The 13,757-nt window shown below is 41.0% G+C and overlaps 1 protein-coding gene across 1 annotated transcript in view; it reads left to right on the top strand.

The window, feature by feature from the left end:
• The window catches only part of slc17a6a (solute carrier family 17 member 6a), a 61,603-nt gene extending 56,045 nt beyond the window's left edge, over positions 1-5,558 (top strand). Inside the window, exons 10-12 of the mRNA XM_041197817.1 lie at positions 182-292; positions 1,434-1,561; positions 4,905-5,558. Coding sequence (XP_041053751.1) covers positions 182-292; positions 1,434-1,561; positions 4,905-5,237 — 572 coding nt within the window. The 3' untranslated portion in view covers positions 5,238-5,558. The remainder of the gene's footprint in view (positions 1-181; positions 293-1,433; positions 1,562-4,904) is intronic.
• Positions 5,559-13,757: the final 8,199 nt, after the last annotated feature.

The raw sequence follows: 13,757 nt of genomic DNA, 5'->3' as shown, positions 1-13,757 counted from the left end.
TATTCTATCATTCTTTGGCTGAAGCTACATAAATGCATGTTGTTGTATAAACAGTGGAGCGGCATTGTGGTGTCAGGGGTTAAGCCATTTGGTGCAACATATTAATCATAAATATCATAGCCCCAGAATTATTAACAGTTCTGTCCTGGAATGTAACTACATGTATTTTATTTTCCTGTAGGCTTTGGTATGGAAGCGACATTTCTTCTTGTAGTAGGCTACTCACACACCAAAGGGGTTGCAATTTCATTCCTTGTCATGGCTGTTGGTTTCAGTGGTTTTGCTATATCAGGTAAGCCAATATTATAAAAAGTTCGATAAAGTGCAATAATATTTTTTTAATCAATAGTTAACCAGACTTTTTCTATCTTTAACGATGCTAATTATATTTCAGATTGCTAGCATCTGCAGTATTTTGATTTTGTTAATTCTATTTCAATCCTTTACAGTTTATTCTGCATTTTCCGAATACATTGTATCATTTAGATATCTACAGATAGTTCAGCGTCCCTTTTCAAAATGCTTAATGATGCTGCAGAACAGTATCTTAATTGTATGAGGAGAGTATTACTGACTCAATGACACTTTGTATTGGGCTAGCCTTATAAGTGGATGATTAAACTATTATGTCACATTGACAGGGAAATTTTTTTAACGCTTATTATTGTAGCCTGTGTGTGACATTGATGCTCATTCATGATTAATGAGTTTTCATGATGAAACTGAGCCAAACGTGATAAACAAAATGTATTTATTGCAAGCTATAAGGTGCAAATGAAATATCGCTCTTAAACAAATACTAGCAAACATCAATGTGAGATGATCTCTGTGTTGGAGAATGGACATCTTTCTGGTTTGGATACCCATTGTCAATGTTAAATATTTCCAGGGTTAACAGAGATGAGATTCAGAATAAAGGAACTTTTGCTCTGTCTCAGCAACATGCCTGAGTCAGAAGAGCAAACCGGACTGCGTCATGACAGTTGTTCCATTTTCCACACTAGTCAACTGTACAGCTTCTCACAGCGCCACTGCCACTGTCAAGTTATCGGAGATGACTTGTCTCTGTCCAAGCTCATCTCACAGGACAGCTGGCAAAGAGGAGACAATTTAATTCCATTAACATTTGATAGATTTGAATGCAACAGGTTGTTAGAATGTAGTACAGATTTTAAAAAGTAATTCCTGTATATAGTTTTTATGTCAATTGTAAATATTCTTTAGGGCATTTTGCAAAAGCATTATCTGTTGAGACACATTTGCGGCTGTTTATTAAGATGTTTTACATCTGCGCATGTTAGATTTGATTATTTGTTCAACGACTCATTTAAATTCCCATTTTTCTTAAGAAATGAACTCCGGTTGTAGTCCGTTGTCTGAATCCCCAGATCCAACAAAGGCATTTCATTGCTCATTCTTTACTTTTTATTTAGGTTTCAATGTTAACCATCTGGATATAGCACCAAGATATGCCAGTATTCTCATGGGAATTTCTAATGGTGTGGGAACACTGTCTGGAATGGTGTGTCCACTGATCGTAGGAGCAATGACAAAAAACAAGGTACAACACCTGTTTTATCAACAGCTCTGGAGCACTCTGGAGTAGATTTTCAACTTACCTTCCACAATTAATACATGGAATTTCAGCTCATCTTTAGTATAGGATATTTTAGTATTTTCTACTCTAGTAATTCATCAATTATATTATGCAAATCTTTACCCCCTTCCCCAATTTCCCTTTCCCATGCAATTACATTACATAACTTTTTTCAGACAGTTCTGACTATCGCTAAAGCTGATGGTAATTTTTTTCAATAATGATTCTACTTTAAATTACATGTTTTGTTTCACTTCCCATGATCAGTATGTATGTATATAAGAGGTGAGCGGTTTCTTACCCTCAGAGTGAGTCTCCCAATTGAATAATCCCAGCAGCAAGCATTTTGTGAGCTCAAAAATAAAGAAGGTTATTTATTGTTACACCCTTACCCAAAACTTAACATAACATTTCACTCACACATCTCACACATACTTTCACACACAAAGATTAGATACAGACAAAGTTAATGCACTGTTACAGCTTATAATTATCTCAGTCTCTTTCATGGCAGGCCTATAGTTTCTTAGATGAACTTGATGCTTTAGTTGAAGTGAAGGTCTTGTAAAGCACAGGATTTATCAGCGGGCTGTGAGGTTTCTTGTAGTTGAACTTCGAGGAGGTTGGTTCTCAGATGACTTCAACTGGAACAGGCTGAGGAGTCCTTCTCTCTATTGAAATCTTCCATTTTCAAGGTGTTTTCTGTTAAGTACCTTGACTGCTTGATGGCTTCCAACTAATTCTATGGCTTTTGGTGGAACTCTGTCTGCAAGTAGATTCTTGCGAGTTTTTCAAAGGAGAAAACAAAATGGTTCCCTCATCATGTGATTTCCATAATTTCAAAGTCCCTTTCTTAACAAAAGGGTGGTGTGTATGTTGATTCTTATCATCCTGTTTTGTCATTTGACACCTTGAGAGTTTGAGACAGCCTGGGTCTTTGTCTTTGTCTGACCCATTAATTCGAAAATATCCTTTTGGATTAGTTTCAGGAAAGGCTATTGATTCAACATCAGTCTGGACCTTTTGTTCCCTCTTGAGATGTCAGGTGACCCTCAGGCAGCCACCTTACACAGCCATTTGTGGTTAGTTTTAAAATATAAATATTAGTTTGAAATTCAGAATATACTGGGGCATGACACAAGGCATCTAATAGCACCTGAGGCAGTCTTGCCTCAGACTCAATTTTTGAGGTGAGTATGTACATAGGGTGGAGGCTAGTGCCAAAGTTTAGAGCAAGGGGAGATGCCATATTGAATTTTGGAGTGTGTGATGGCAGAGTTTTTGGCAAGGAGATTCAATTTTGCCACAAAATGCCACAGAATTTAAAGAGTTTATGCATTAGAATGGATAGAATTGAACATTGCTTCAAAGCACTGAGTCTTTTCTGCCCAGAAAGAGCTGCTAATATAATTCTGTGAGATGGAGTCTTTGTCCACCAGTTGCCAATGCAGGCATTTTCTCATATGCCTCACAAACTACAGTCAAAGTTACTACCTCAGGTAGTGGGCCTATTGTTTCAACTGTAGCCAGGGGGGCTTCTTGTTGTTTACCTGGCTGTGTGCCACACTGGGTGAATTAAACAGAACAAAGCCTTAGGCGGCAAACCACTCTTGAGAATTATATGAAGCATTCTTGATGAAGGCAGTAAGATATCAAAGACTGCAAATAATGGCACTCCAGGTTAAATAATTAATCAACACTGCTGAACATAACTTTCTTATAAAACCTTAACATATTAAGGACTCCTTTCCAGAAAGGTCATCTGATTTGAGCCATCAGCTTTCTGCTTTTTTTGTACGACCTTTAGCTTGTTACACATTTCTTCTGTACATCATAAGCCAAAGGAATATCAGCACAGTTCCAATCCGTTTTACCACAATCGCTGTTGCTCAGCTTGCTGGAGTCATGCAGAAGGCTCAAGGATGTCTCTTACTTCATGGCTTTTGCATCCACTTACGCAACTTGTTTCTCAAGTTTTGACCAAGAGTTCCCTCACTGAGTCATTTGACAGTTTGGGGATTTACATCAAACTACTCAACATTCCTTGTTAATTGTCCAAGGCGCTGCATTACTCAATAATGCTGCAATATTTGTCTGCAGAATGATATCTCTCAGTCTTTAGCATTCTTTTCTTGCAAGCATCCACCATACTACCACTGATGTAAAAAGTCCCATTATCTACATTCAGTTTTATCTAAAAATCTTAAGTTGGGGAGATCTGCTCTGGTAGCATCAACAGTTGTGAACATTCAGTATGACCAAGCCAAAAATCCAGTTATAATTGTAGAATACGTTATCTGCACATGTTACAGAAGAGAGTAAAAGGGGAGAAAAGTATGGAAAATTGGAGCTGAAATACCAAGAGAGCAATTATAAACTGGGATGCTTCAGTATATTACAATACTGTCATGAAGGATTGGTAAGCACATACCATTTTAAAACTGAGCATTGACATTTATAAAATGTTTTGCTTTTTGCCCACTTATCTAAATTATTGCAGGCTGAGTGACTAACCCATTCATAACAATTTGTTTGTCATAATGTTCTTTTGAGTATCAAAATTTACAAGTGATGCATTTGTATAGTAGGGAGAAGAACGGCTGATTCACAACACAGGGGTAATTATTATTCTTAGTTGTGATTGCTAAGTTACATAGAAACATAGGACTTAGGAGCAGGAGTAGGTCATTTTGCCCTTCAAGCCCACTCTGCAAATCCATAAGATCATGGACGATCTGATTATAGTCTTAACTCCACTTTCTGGTTTGCCCCTGCCCCACCCCCATAACCTTTGTCACCCTTGTCCATCAAAAATCTGTCTAGCTCTGACTTGAATAAATTCAATGACCCAGCCTCCTTTGCTTCCTGGGGAAGAGAATTTTGCATGCTAACAATCCTTTGAGAGAAAAAAATTCTCATCTCTCTCTTAAAAGGGAGACCTCTTATTCTTAAATTGTGTTTCCTAGTTCTAATCTCCCCCACAAGTGGAAACATTCTCCTGTTATCCACCCTATCAAGTCCCCCCAGGATTTTAGGTGTTTCAATAAGATCACCTCTCATTCTTCTAAACTCCAATGGATATGGGCCAAATCTGTTCAACCTTTCTTCACAAGTTAACCCCTCCACCCCAGGAATGAGTTATTTGAAAGTAGGAAGTAACATTTGGGGAAAACAACAATTTCAAGGGTGGACTTTCCTAACTTGAAATTGAGATTTTCAGCAGTAGATATTTGTAACAGCTCAAGCCTACACAATTCTGGCAAATTTTGGATGCGCAAATAGATTTCACTGTACTTTTTGTTCACAGAGTCAGAACGAGTGGCAGTATGTCTTTCTGATTGCAGCCCTGGTGCACTACGCAGGAGTCATATTTTATGGATTATTTGCATCTGGTGAAAAACAGCCTTGGGCAGACCCTGAACAAACAAGTGACGAAAAATGTGGTTTTATACATGAAGATGAACTGGCAGAAGAAACTGGGGACATTACTCAGAATTATGGCACAACAAAGTCCTATGGGGCCACCACCTATAGCAATGGCAGCTGGCCAAATGGGTGGGAGAAAAAGGAAGAGTTTGTACAAGAGGAAGTTAAAGATTCTTACTACTCTAAAGAACATGAAGAAGGAGACTATTCATAACAGGGAGAAGATTAAAAAAAAAGTCTATTCAATATTTTGTAGTGTTTGTGTCCAAGATTCATTGTGATTGTTTGCACAGAAATCTGTGGTGTGAATGTCCACACATAAGAATGACAATTGTTAACAGTGTACAAATTAACAAAGCAGCATTTGAGTGCAATCTGTACAAAATGGTGGTGTGCATCATCTCAATCCAGGCTTTACCATTTTAGAATGATTAATTGGGCTTTTTTGGGAGGTTTGCTGGTTGACCAGTAAACTGCCAGGATGCTTATCAGGAAGCAAACTGTTCAAATGGTTAATCTTTCGGGAGAAGAAGCTTCTGACAGTTTACTGGAACCTCATTCAAATAAAGGATAAATTCCAGCTTAACTGCTTAAAGAAGGTTTAGGTTGTGAATTGTTCTGTTGCGTTTCAGATATTAAAGTGAATTTTAAAGAGTTCGAGTGGATCTGAGCCAAAGTTTAATGCATGGATATTCAGAAACTTGGGACACGAAGATCTCTCCCATATGTGATCAGGAAATTAAAATCACGACGCTCTGTGCACTTCCCAAAATATGCATTTTTCTTAAATTAATAATGTTACCTATAAAATCCCACTGAATCAATACATTTACATCCTGGTTAGACACTATTCACTTGATAGCCAAAATGCATGCATCATTACATCCATCTTGGCTGTGTAGTAAGAATGCCTTCGATTTTCCACTAAACCAAACAGTTTGTACTTTACAAGTCTCGCCATTACTATGAAAAGAAGTATGCAAGCAAGATTTGCTATAAAGCACATATACTAATAATTTAATGTGAATTATTGATATTCTAGATAAGTAATTAGCTTTTATAATGAAAAAAGTCACATATTTAAGAGTTATCTGCATTTGAATACTATTAGCACTCCAAAGAAAGAGATTATTTATGAACTACAAAGCATTCAATGCTTTGCAAATTTTTAACTTACCGTAAAAATTTTGAACAGAAATTTATCTTAACCCCAGATGTAGGATTTGCATAAAACATTTGAATGAAAAGCCAGGAAAAGGAGATTGGAGTGGCAATCCTCATCAATAACCAAAGGTGGCATGCACTCAATGTCCTTATTGGCTAAGACCATTTCCCCTCCACTTTATTGGATTCACCAAGGACTGCAGCATTTGTGTACAAAGCAATAAATCCACATAATAACCTGCATTGTCTTGTATTCTTAAATGTGCTCCACTAATGTAGTTTGATATAGCTTTTGGTTGTAGGTAACAATTATGCTGGATTCAGCTTGAGACAAGCCACATTCTAGATTGAAACTATGCTCCACAGATGATCACAGTCCTACTGATTATTGGTGCAGTTCTCAAGATGTGTCAACCATTTGCTGCTATACTGTGCATTTCAGGTGGTGTAGGGGAGGGGGTTGTTTCTCTTTGTTGGCTATACTGTACTAGTGGATGGAGACTGTTTTGGTGTCTGTTGTCCCAGTATACAAGTTGAGAATGTGTTCTATTACTAAAGGGGGAAACCTACTTGACCTGAAGGTATTGCCCTTACTTTGTGCCTCAAAGTGCTGTGAAATGTGGTCATGCCGTTGCTGTGTACTTTGGAAAGATGTGGACTGTGTCACTTTTGTTGCTGCAAGAAGTGTTAATAAAAAGCTCTATCTATAATTTTATACAAAAGTTACATTTTTCAAGCAAGTAGTTTAAATATGTACATTTTCACTTACCAGCATATCACCAACAATATCAGATAGCGTCAGCATATTGAGAGTTGTCAGCTTGTCATGAGAGTTTTGGAAGATATTAGGATGCTAATGTCATTAGCTCCTATTGAAAATAAAACAGCCTTTGTAAAAAGTTTGCACAAAATCTAGTCATAATCATTAGTCACATCTCTACAATTGTTTTTTACTCATGAGAATAAGCCTGATTTTGAAGTGTTGTAGGAGGTTTTTGTGGTGGGTTCCCCATCGAAGACACTTCTTCTTTCTCTGTTAGCTCCATGGGTTTGGGGATCACTTGCACTTACTACAGCTTTGCTGGTTGTACTGCTCAAATTGTCTTTTCATTTTGTTTGTACAAACCTGGGGTGTAGGGGAAAGTGCACAGTGGAAGCTGTATGCCCCTAGCTGGTCTCCCAGTTTGGCCTTTGCCTATAAGGTCAGTAAGGCCCAAGGAACATGTTCTGAACATATTTTGAATGGCGTTTCGAAAATTCCTCTTAGTTCAATGAATCGTGATTTGCAAAACCAAAAGATGCCTGTCCATTTGTATTTGAATACAAGGTCAACAACATGAACAATTATGGAGATAGGTGCAAGGAAAGTTCATCTGAAGAAAGGATTTCAATGCAATCCACTGGAGCAATGCGGCCATATCATTTCATTAAATTCAGCACAAGCGCATCGCTTGCCATTGTATTCTCTATTTCTAATGAGTTTTGAAAGGGCTTGGTGCTCAAGTGTTTCTTAGTGCACTGGTATCCATACTGGGCTCAAGTAACAGATTTTATGAATCATGTAGGGCAAGGAGACCAAGGGGTGTTGGTTGACTTCTTGTATGCCATGTCTAAACAGTACAAGGGGCCGAAAACTGAAGCAAAAAGGAAGCTGGGCTACAATGATAAATCAGTTGAGTTCAAACCCGCAAGGCTGATGCTAAAGCTGTATGATGCTTTGATCAGAATGCACTTAGTGGAATGTTCAGATTGCTGCAACTTGAAGGGCCATTCATATTCTAAAGATACCATGGAGCAGAGCGACGTGGCTGGCCCCAGGGGGAACGAGATGTGTATTGACTTAAATGAGGGCTCCTGTGTACTAGAAAGAGTATGTTGGATACTTAATGATATACAGGAAGTTAACCTGAATGGTACTTACAGATATGCAAGGCAACAGGATGAGAATACAGATTCAGGATTGTGAAAGACAAATGTAGGTGAGATGGTCTTAATCAATGGCAGAGCAGGCTTGAGGGGCTGAATGACTTACTCGTGCTCTTAAGTCCTATGTTCCTCTGTCAGGGAGTCTTCTTTTACGAACAGTGAATAGCACTTGACGAAGATGGTTGAGGCAAAGACATTTGAATTTATTAAGAAGCAACTAGATGCTGTAAAAATTTTTATTAGCAAATAGTATTAAGGATTATGGAACCAAGTCAGGTAGATAGAGTTAAGAGTAACATCAACCATGAACTAACTTAATCATAAAGCAAGCTTGGGAGGCTGAATAGTCTGCTGCTGTTCCTAGATTCCTTTGTTCCTAAACGTTATAGGATTTGTGAAGAGAAGAGTGGGATCCAGGGTCTTCCTTTAAATGAATTTGTCTTGTGGCCTTGATCAATGAAAGCCCGAATTGTCAGAGGAAGAGAAACAAAACTCTCTGTGTCCTACTTCATATGAAGGATCCCAGTCGATGTTTAGTGTCACGCTCGCAGCCTTTATTTAATTCATTCACGGGATGTGGGCTTCACTGGCTGGGCCATCATTTATTATCCTTCCCAATTTGCCCTTGAGAAGGTGGTGGTGAGTTGCCTTCTAGAACCGCTGCAGTCCCTGTAAGTACACCCAGAGTGCTATTAGGGAGGGTGTTCCAGGATATTGACCCGGTATATTTCCAAGTCAGGATGGTTAGTGGCTTGAAGGGGAACTTCCAGGCAGTGGTGTGCCCATGTATCTGCTGCCCCTGTCCTTCTAGATGGTAGTGGTCGTGGGTTTGAAAGGTGCTGCCTAAGGAGCCATGGTGAGTTTCTGCAGCGCATCTTGTAGATGGTACACACTGCTGTAACTCTTCATTGGCGGTGGAGGGAGTGGATGGAGAGCCAATCAAGCAGGCTGCTTGGTCTGGATGGTATCAAGCTTTTTGAAGGTTATAGGAGCTGTACTCATCCAGGCAAGCGGAGAGTATTTCATCACACTCCTGACTTGTACTTTGTAGATTGTGAACAGGCTTTGGAAGTCAGGAGGTGAGTTATTCACCACAAGATTCTTAGCCTCTGACCTGGTCTTGTAGCCATAGTATTTATATGACGAGTCCAGTTTAGTTTCTGGTCAATGGTAACCCCCAGGATTTTGATAGTGGGGGATTCAATGATAATAATGACATTGAATGTGAAGGGGTGGTGGTTAGATTCTCTCTTGTTGGAGATGGCCATTGCCTGGCACTTGTGTGGTGCAAACGTTACTTGCCACTTGCCAGCCCAAGTCTGGATATTGTCCAGATCTTGCTGCATTTGGACATGGACTGCTTCAGTATCAGAGGAGTTGTGAATGGTGCTGAACACTCTGCAATCATGAGCGAACATCACCACTCCTGACCTTATGATGGAAGGAAGGTCATTGATGAAGCAGTTGAAGATGGTTGGGCCTAGGACACTAGTATTCTAAGCCTCTCAAACATGTTCTGTCTGCCTACTCATAGTTCCAGAGCGTAAGCCTCAGCGTATGAGGTGGAATTTTATGGGCCCACGGTGATTACGGCCGTAAAATGCAGCGAGCTGTTCAAAAGTGCATTGACTTTGGCGGGACCGGAAAATCCTGCCACCAGAAGGGGCCTTAAAATTCTGCCCATGGTCATTTTGCTTTTCTCTGCCACCCTCCTTTCATGCCAGTCAAATGCTTTGGGCTTAATTTTTAACCTGACCCTCCCAAAAATCACTTACAGAGATTTGCATTCCTGTTATGAACTATGGTGTTCCATAAAACCTCTGGGGATTGGCTTCAGAAACTGCCTGACACAACAGGAATAAAATCTATAGGGCAGTCACTGGCACTAGTTTGGATGATAGGATCTCGGTGCCTTTCTGATTATTGCATTGTCAAGGCAGTTCAGAACTTGTAGATTGTGTCCATTTGATTTATTTGCCCTACTCAGTGTCAGCTTCTTATAGGTGCCTTTTTTATTTCTTTATTCTTGTGAATAGTTGGACGAGGAGAAACTCGCCAGCAAACAGAGTGAGCAGCATCAGGTCTGTTGGAACACAGCTTGTCGAAGAGCTAACCCAACCCAAAGGTTGTGTTGACCCTTTCCTGGACATCTGTGGTGAGCAGTGTTTCCAGAGATGACACCTCACTGGACACAGTATGACAGGCTGGTATCTCATCATGCAGCCGGAGTCTTCCATCTACTGGACTGACAGGCTTACTCTTTGCCAGTGGCTGTGAAAATCATTGTGACCCTGAACCTTTGAAGCAGTTGGCTGGACGGCCAGTGTGGATCAGACTGTCGCCAACAGAATGGCCTTTGATCCCCTGTTCTGGCTGGGAGGTAGGAAGTTGGGTCCTGCCTCCTTGCCCTACCTGTGGTGGAGGTTTTGGGTTGGACTTGCCTTCAGGCAGAGAACACAAGAAGAAACATGAGAACACCCAGATCCCTCGGCACCATAGCATTCTGCCATCTTTCATCATTTAAATAATATTTTTGCTTTTCTATTCTTCCTGCCAAAGTGGGCAACCTCACATTTTCCATACTGCACTCTGTCTGCCAAATTTTTGCCCACTCACTTAAGCTGTTAATGCCACTATCTAGCTTATCCATGCTAATACCTTGACCTATCTGACTTGCAATTAATTCATGGGCCCTCTCCATCAGTGCCACCATCTGTTCACGGAATTCCCTTGATCGCTCCTGCTTACGATCAATCCACAGCCCCCACTTCGATCTCCTCTCTGGCTTACGATCAATCCACAGCCCCCACTTCGATCCCCTCTCTGGCTTACGATCAATCCACAGCCCCCACTTCGATCTCTCTGGTTTACGGCCTATCCACAGGCCCCACCGCAATCTCTCCAGCCTGTGATAGTTCCTGTTAATTTTATAAATTATACATTTTGTGTATACATTTTGGGGTGGGGGTGCACTTATTAGATAGTTACTTAAGCACATGTAAAGAGATAGTTATTCACACTGGTGGTGGGTTGTAGAGTTAAGAGCTGTACATTTGTAGTGTTTCACTTTGTGAATAAATCCAAAACTTAGTAAAGATTCACTGCTGGTCTCCTCTTTCACCAATATAACGCTTTAATCTTTAATAATCCATGCCCCCGACCTTGTAACCTCTCCATGGGCTCACCCCAATGATCTATGCAGGCCTGGATCTATTCATGGCCTTTACCCTACCCACAATCTATTCTCTCTGGTTCCTGAGCTGTGGTCTGGTGCTGCAGGTCTTCCCATCTGACAGCCAGTCTTTCAATCTGGCTGTGTGCCAGAAGGGAAATGGAGACCAAATATTTAAATCAGATTCTACTGTTAAATTTGGCATGACCTCTAGGCAACTTGTATGTAGTATAAGAGTCTGGCACATATAGGGTTAATGTGGGACTGAATACAGTACCACTCACACAGTGATAGTCATAGTCATAGAGGCTTACAGCACAGAAAAAGGCCCTTTGGTCCATCGAGTCTGCGCTGGTCAAACAAGTACCTAACTATTCTAATCCCATTTTCCAGCACTTGGCCCATAGCCTGGTATGCCATGGCATCGCAAGTGCACATCCAAATACCTCTTTAACGTTACAAGGGTTTCTGGCTCTAACACCCTTTCAGGCAGTGAGTTCCAGATTTCCACCACTCTCTGGGTGAAAAAAACTCTTCCTCACATCCCCTCTAAACCGCCTGCCCCTTACCTTAAATCTATGCCCCCTGGTTATTGATCTCTCCACCAAAGGGAAAAGTTCCTTCCTGTCTACCCTATCTATGCCCCTCAATCATATCCCCCCCTCAATCTCCTCTGCTCCAGGGAAAATAACCCCAGTCAATCCAATTCTCCTCATAACTAAAACTCTCCAGTCCAGGCAACATCCTGGTAAATCTCCTCTGCAGTCTCTCTAGTGCAATCACATCCTTCCTATAATGCGGATTCTTGAACTGCACGCAATATTCTAGCTGTGGCCTAACCAGCGTTTTATACAGTTCCAGCATAACCCCCCCTGCTCTTATATTCTATGCCTTGGCTAATAAAGGCAAGTATGCCATATGCCTTCTGACCCACCTTATCTACCTGTCCTGCTACCTTAAGGGACCGGTGGACATGCACACCAAGGTCCCTCTGATCCTCAGTACTTCCCAGGGTCCTACCATTCATCGTGTATTCCCATGCCTTGTTTATCCTGTCCAAGTGCATACCTCATACTTATCAAGATCAAATTCCATTTGCCACTAATCAGCCCATTTGACCAGCCTGTCTATGTCCTCCTGTAACCTAAGGACATCCTCCTCACTATTTACCAACCCAACAATTTTCATGTCATCCACGAATTTACTGATCAACCCTCCTACATTCAAGTCTAAAATGTATATATGTACCACAAACAGCAAGGGACCCAACACCAATCCCTTGGACACAGGCATCCAGTCACAAAAACACCCCTCAACCATCACCGTCTGCTTCCTGCCCCTCAGCCAATTCTGAATTCAATTTGCCAAATTGCCTAGGGTCCCATGGGCTCTTACCTTCATTATCAGTCTCCCATGAAGGACCTTATCAAAAGCCTTGCTGAAGTCCAAGTAGACTACGTCAAATGCATTGTCCTCATCTACACACCTGGTCACCTCTTCGAAAAATTCAATCAAATTGGTCAGACATGACCTCCCCTTAACAAAACCATGTTGACTGTCCATGCTGATTAATCCCTAGCTCTCCCAGTATAGCTTAATTCTGTCCCTCAGAATTGCTTCCAATAGTTTCCCCAGCACCTAAGTTAGCCTGATTGGCTTGTAGTTCCCTGGTTTATCCCTTCCTCCCTTCTTGAATGACAGTGCCACATTAGCTGTCCTCCAGTCCTCTGGCACCTCTCCTGTGGCCAGAGAGGTATTGAAAATTATTGCCAGCACCCCTGCTATCTCATCCCTTGCCTCACTCAACAGCCTGGGATACATTCCATCCGGGCCTGGAGATTTATCTACTTTTAAACCTGCCAGACCACTTAGAACCTCCTCCCTTTCTATGTTAATTTCTTTAATTATATCACAGCCCTTCTGCCTGATTTCCATACCCATGTCGTCCCTCCTGCTTGTGAACACCGACACAAAGTATTCATTTATGACCCTAGCTATGTCTTCTGACTCCACACACAAATTACCATTATGGTCCTAAATGGGCCCTACACTTTCTCTACTCTTTCCCTAGTTATCCTGATATAAGAAAGTACATGATCAGCACCCAAAGTCAGTTAAGTGATAGAGAGAGCCTTGTGTACCAGCAAGCATGGAGACAGATCCTAGTTTGTACCCTTTACTGTATATTGGTAAATTGTTCTAAAACTTCCAGTTAACCTATGTACGACTATGAAGACTTCCTCTGACCTGCCAAACTCTACCAACACCCTACAACATTGTACTTGTAGGTTACTTGGCTGCAATTTCTCCTCTCTGCTCTCTCCCTGCCTTTCCATAAACATCAGTGCTCAAGCCTTGTTATGCATTGCTCCTTAGAGAACTGTGTCAATCTTATCCTGAAGCTACAAGGGAGGTAGGATTTTGCTGAGCACATCTTCTATTTGCTCTCCCATGAACTGCAGCTCTGTTAAC

The sequence above is a fragment of the Carcharodon carcharias genome, chromosome 10 (assembly GCF_017639515.1).
Source record: "Carcharodon carcharias isolate sCarCar2 chromosome 10, sCarCar2.pri, whole genome shotgun sequence".
NCBI lineage: Eukaryota > Metazoa > Chordata > Chondrichthyes > Lamniformes > Lamnidae > Carcharodon > Carcharodon carcharias.
The sequence above is the reverse complement of the archived record's forward strand: the minus strand, read 5'-3'. Positions and strand labels throughout refer to the sequence as shown.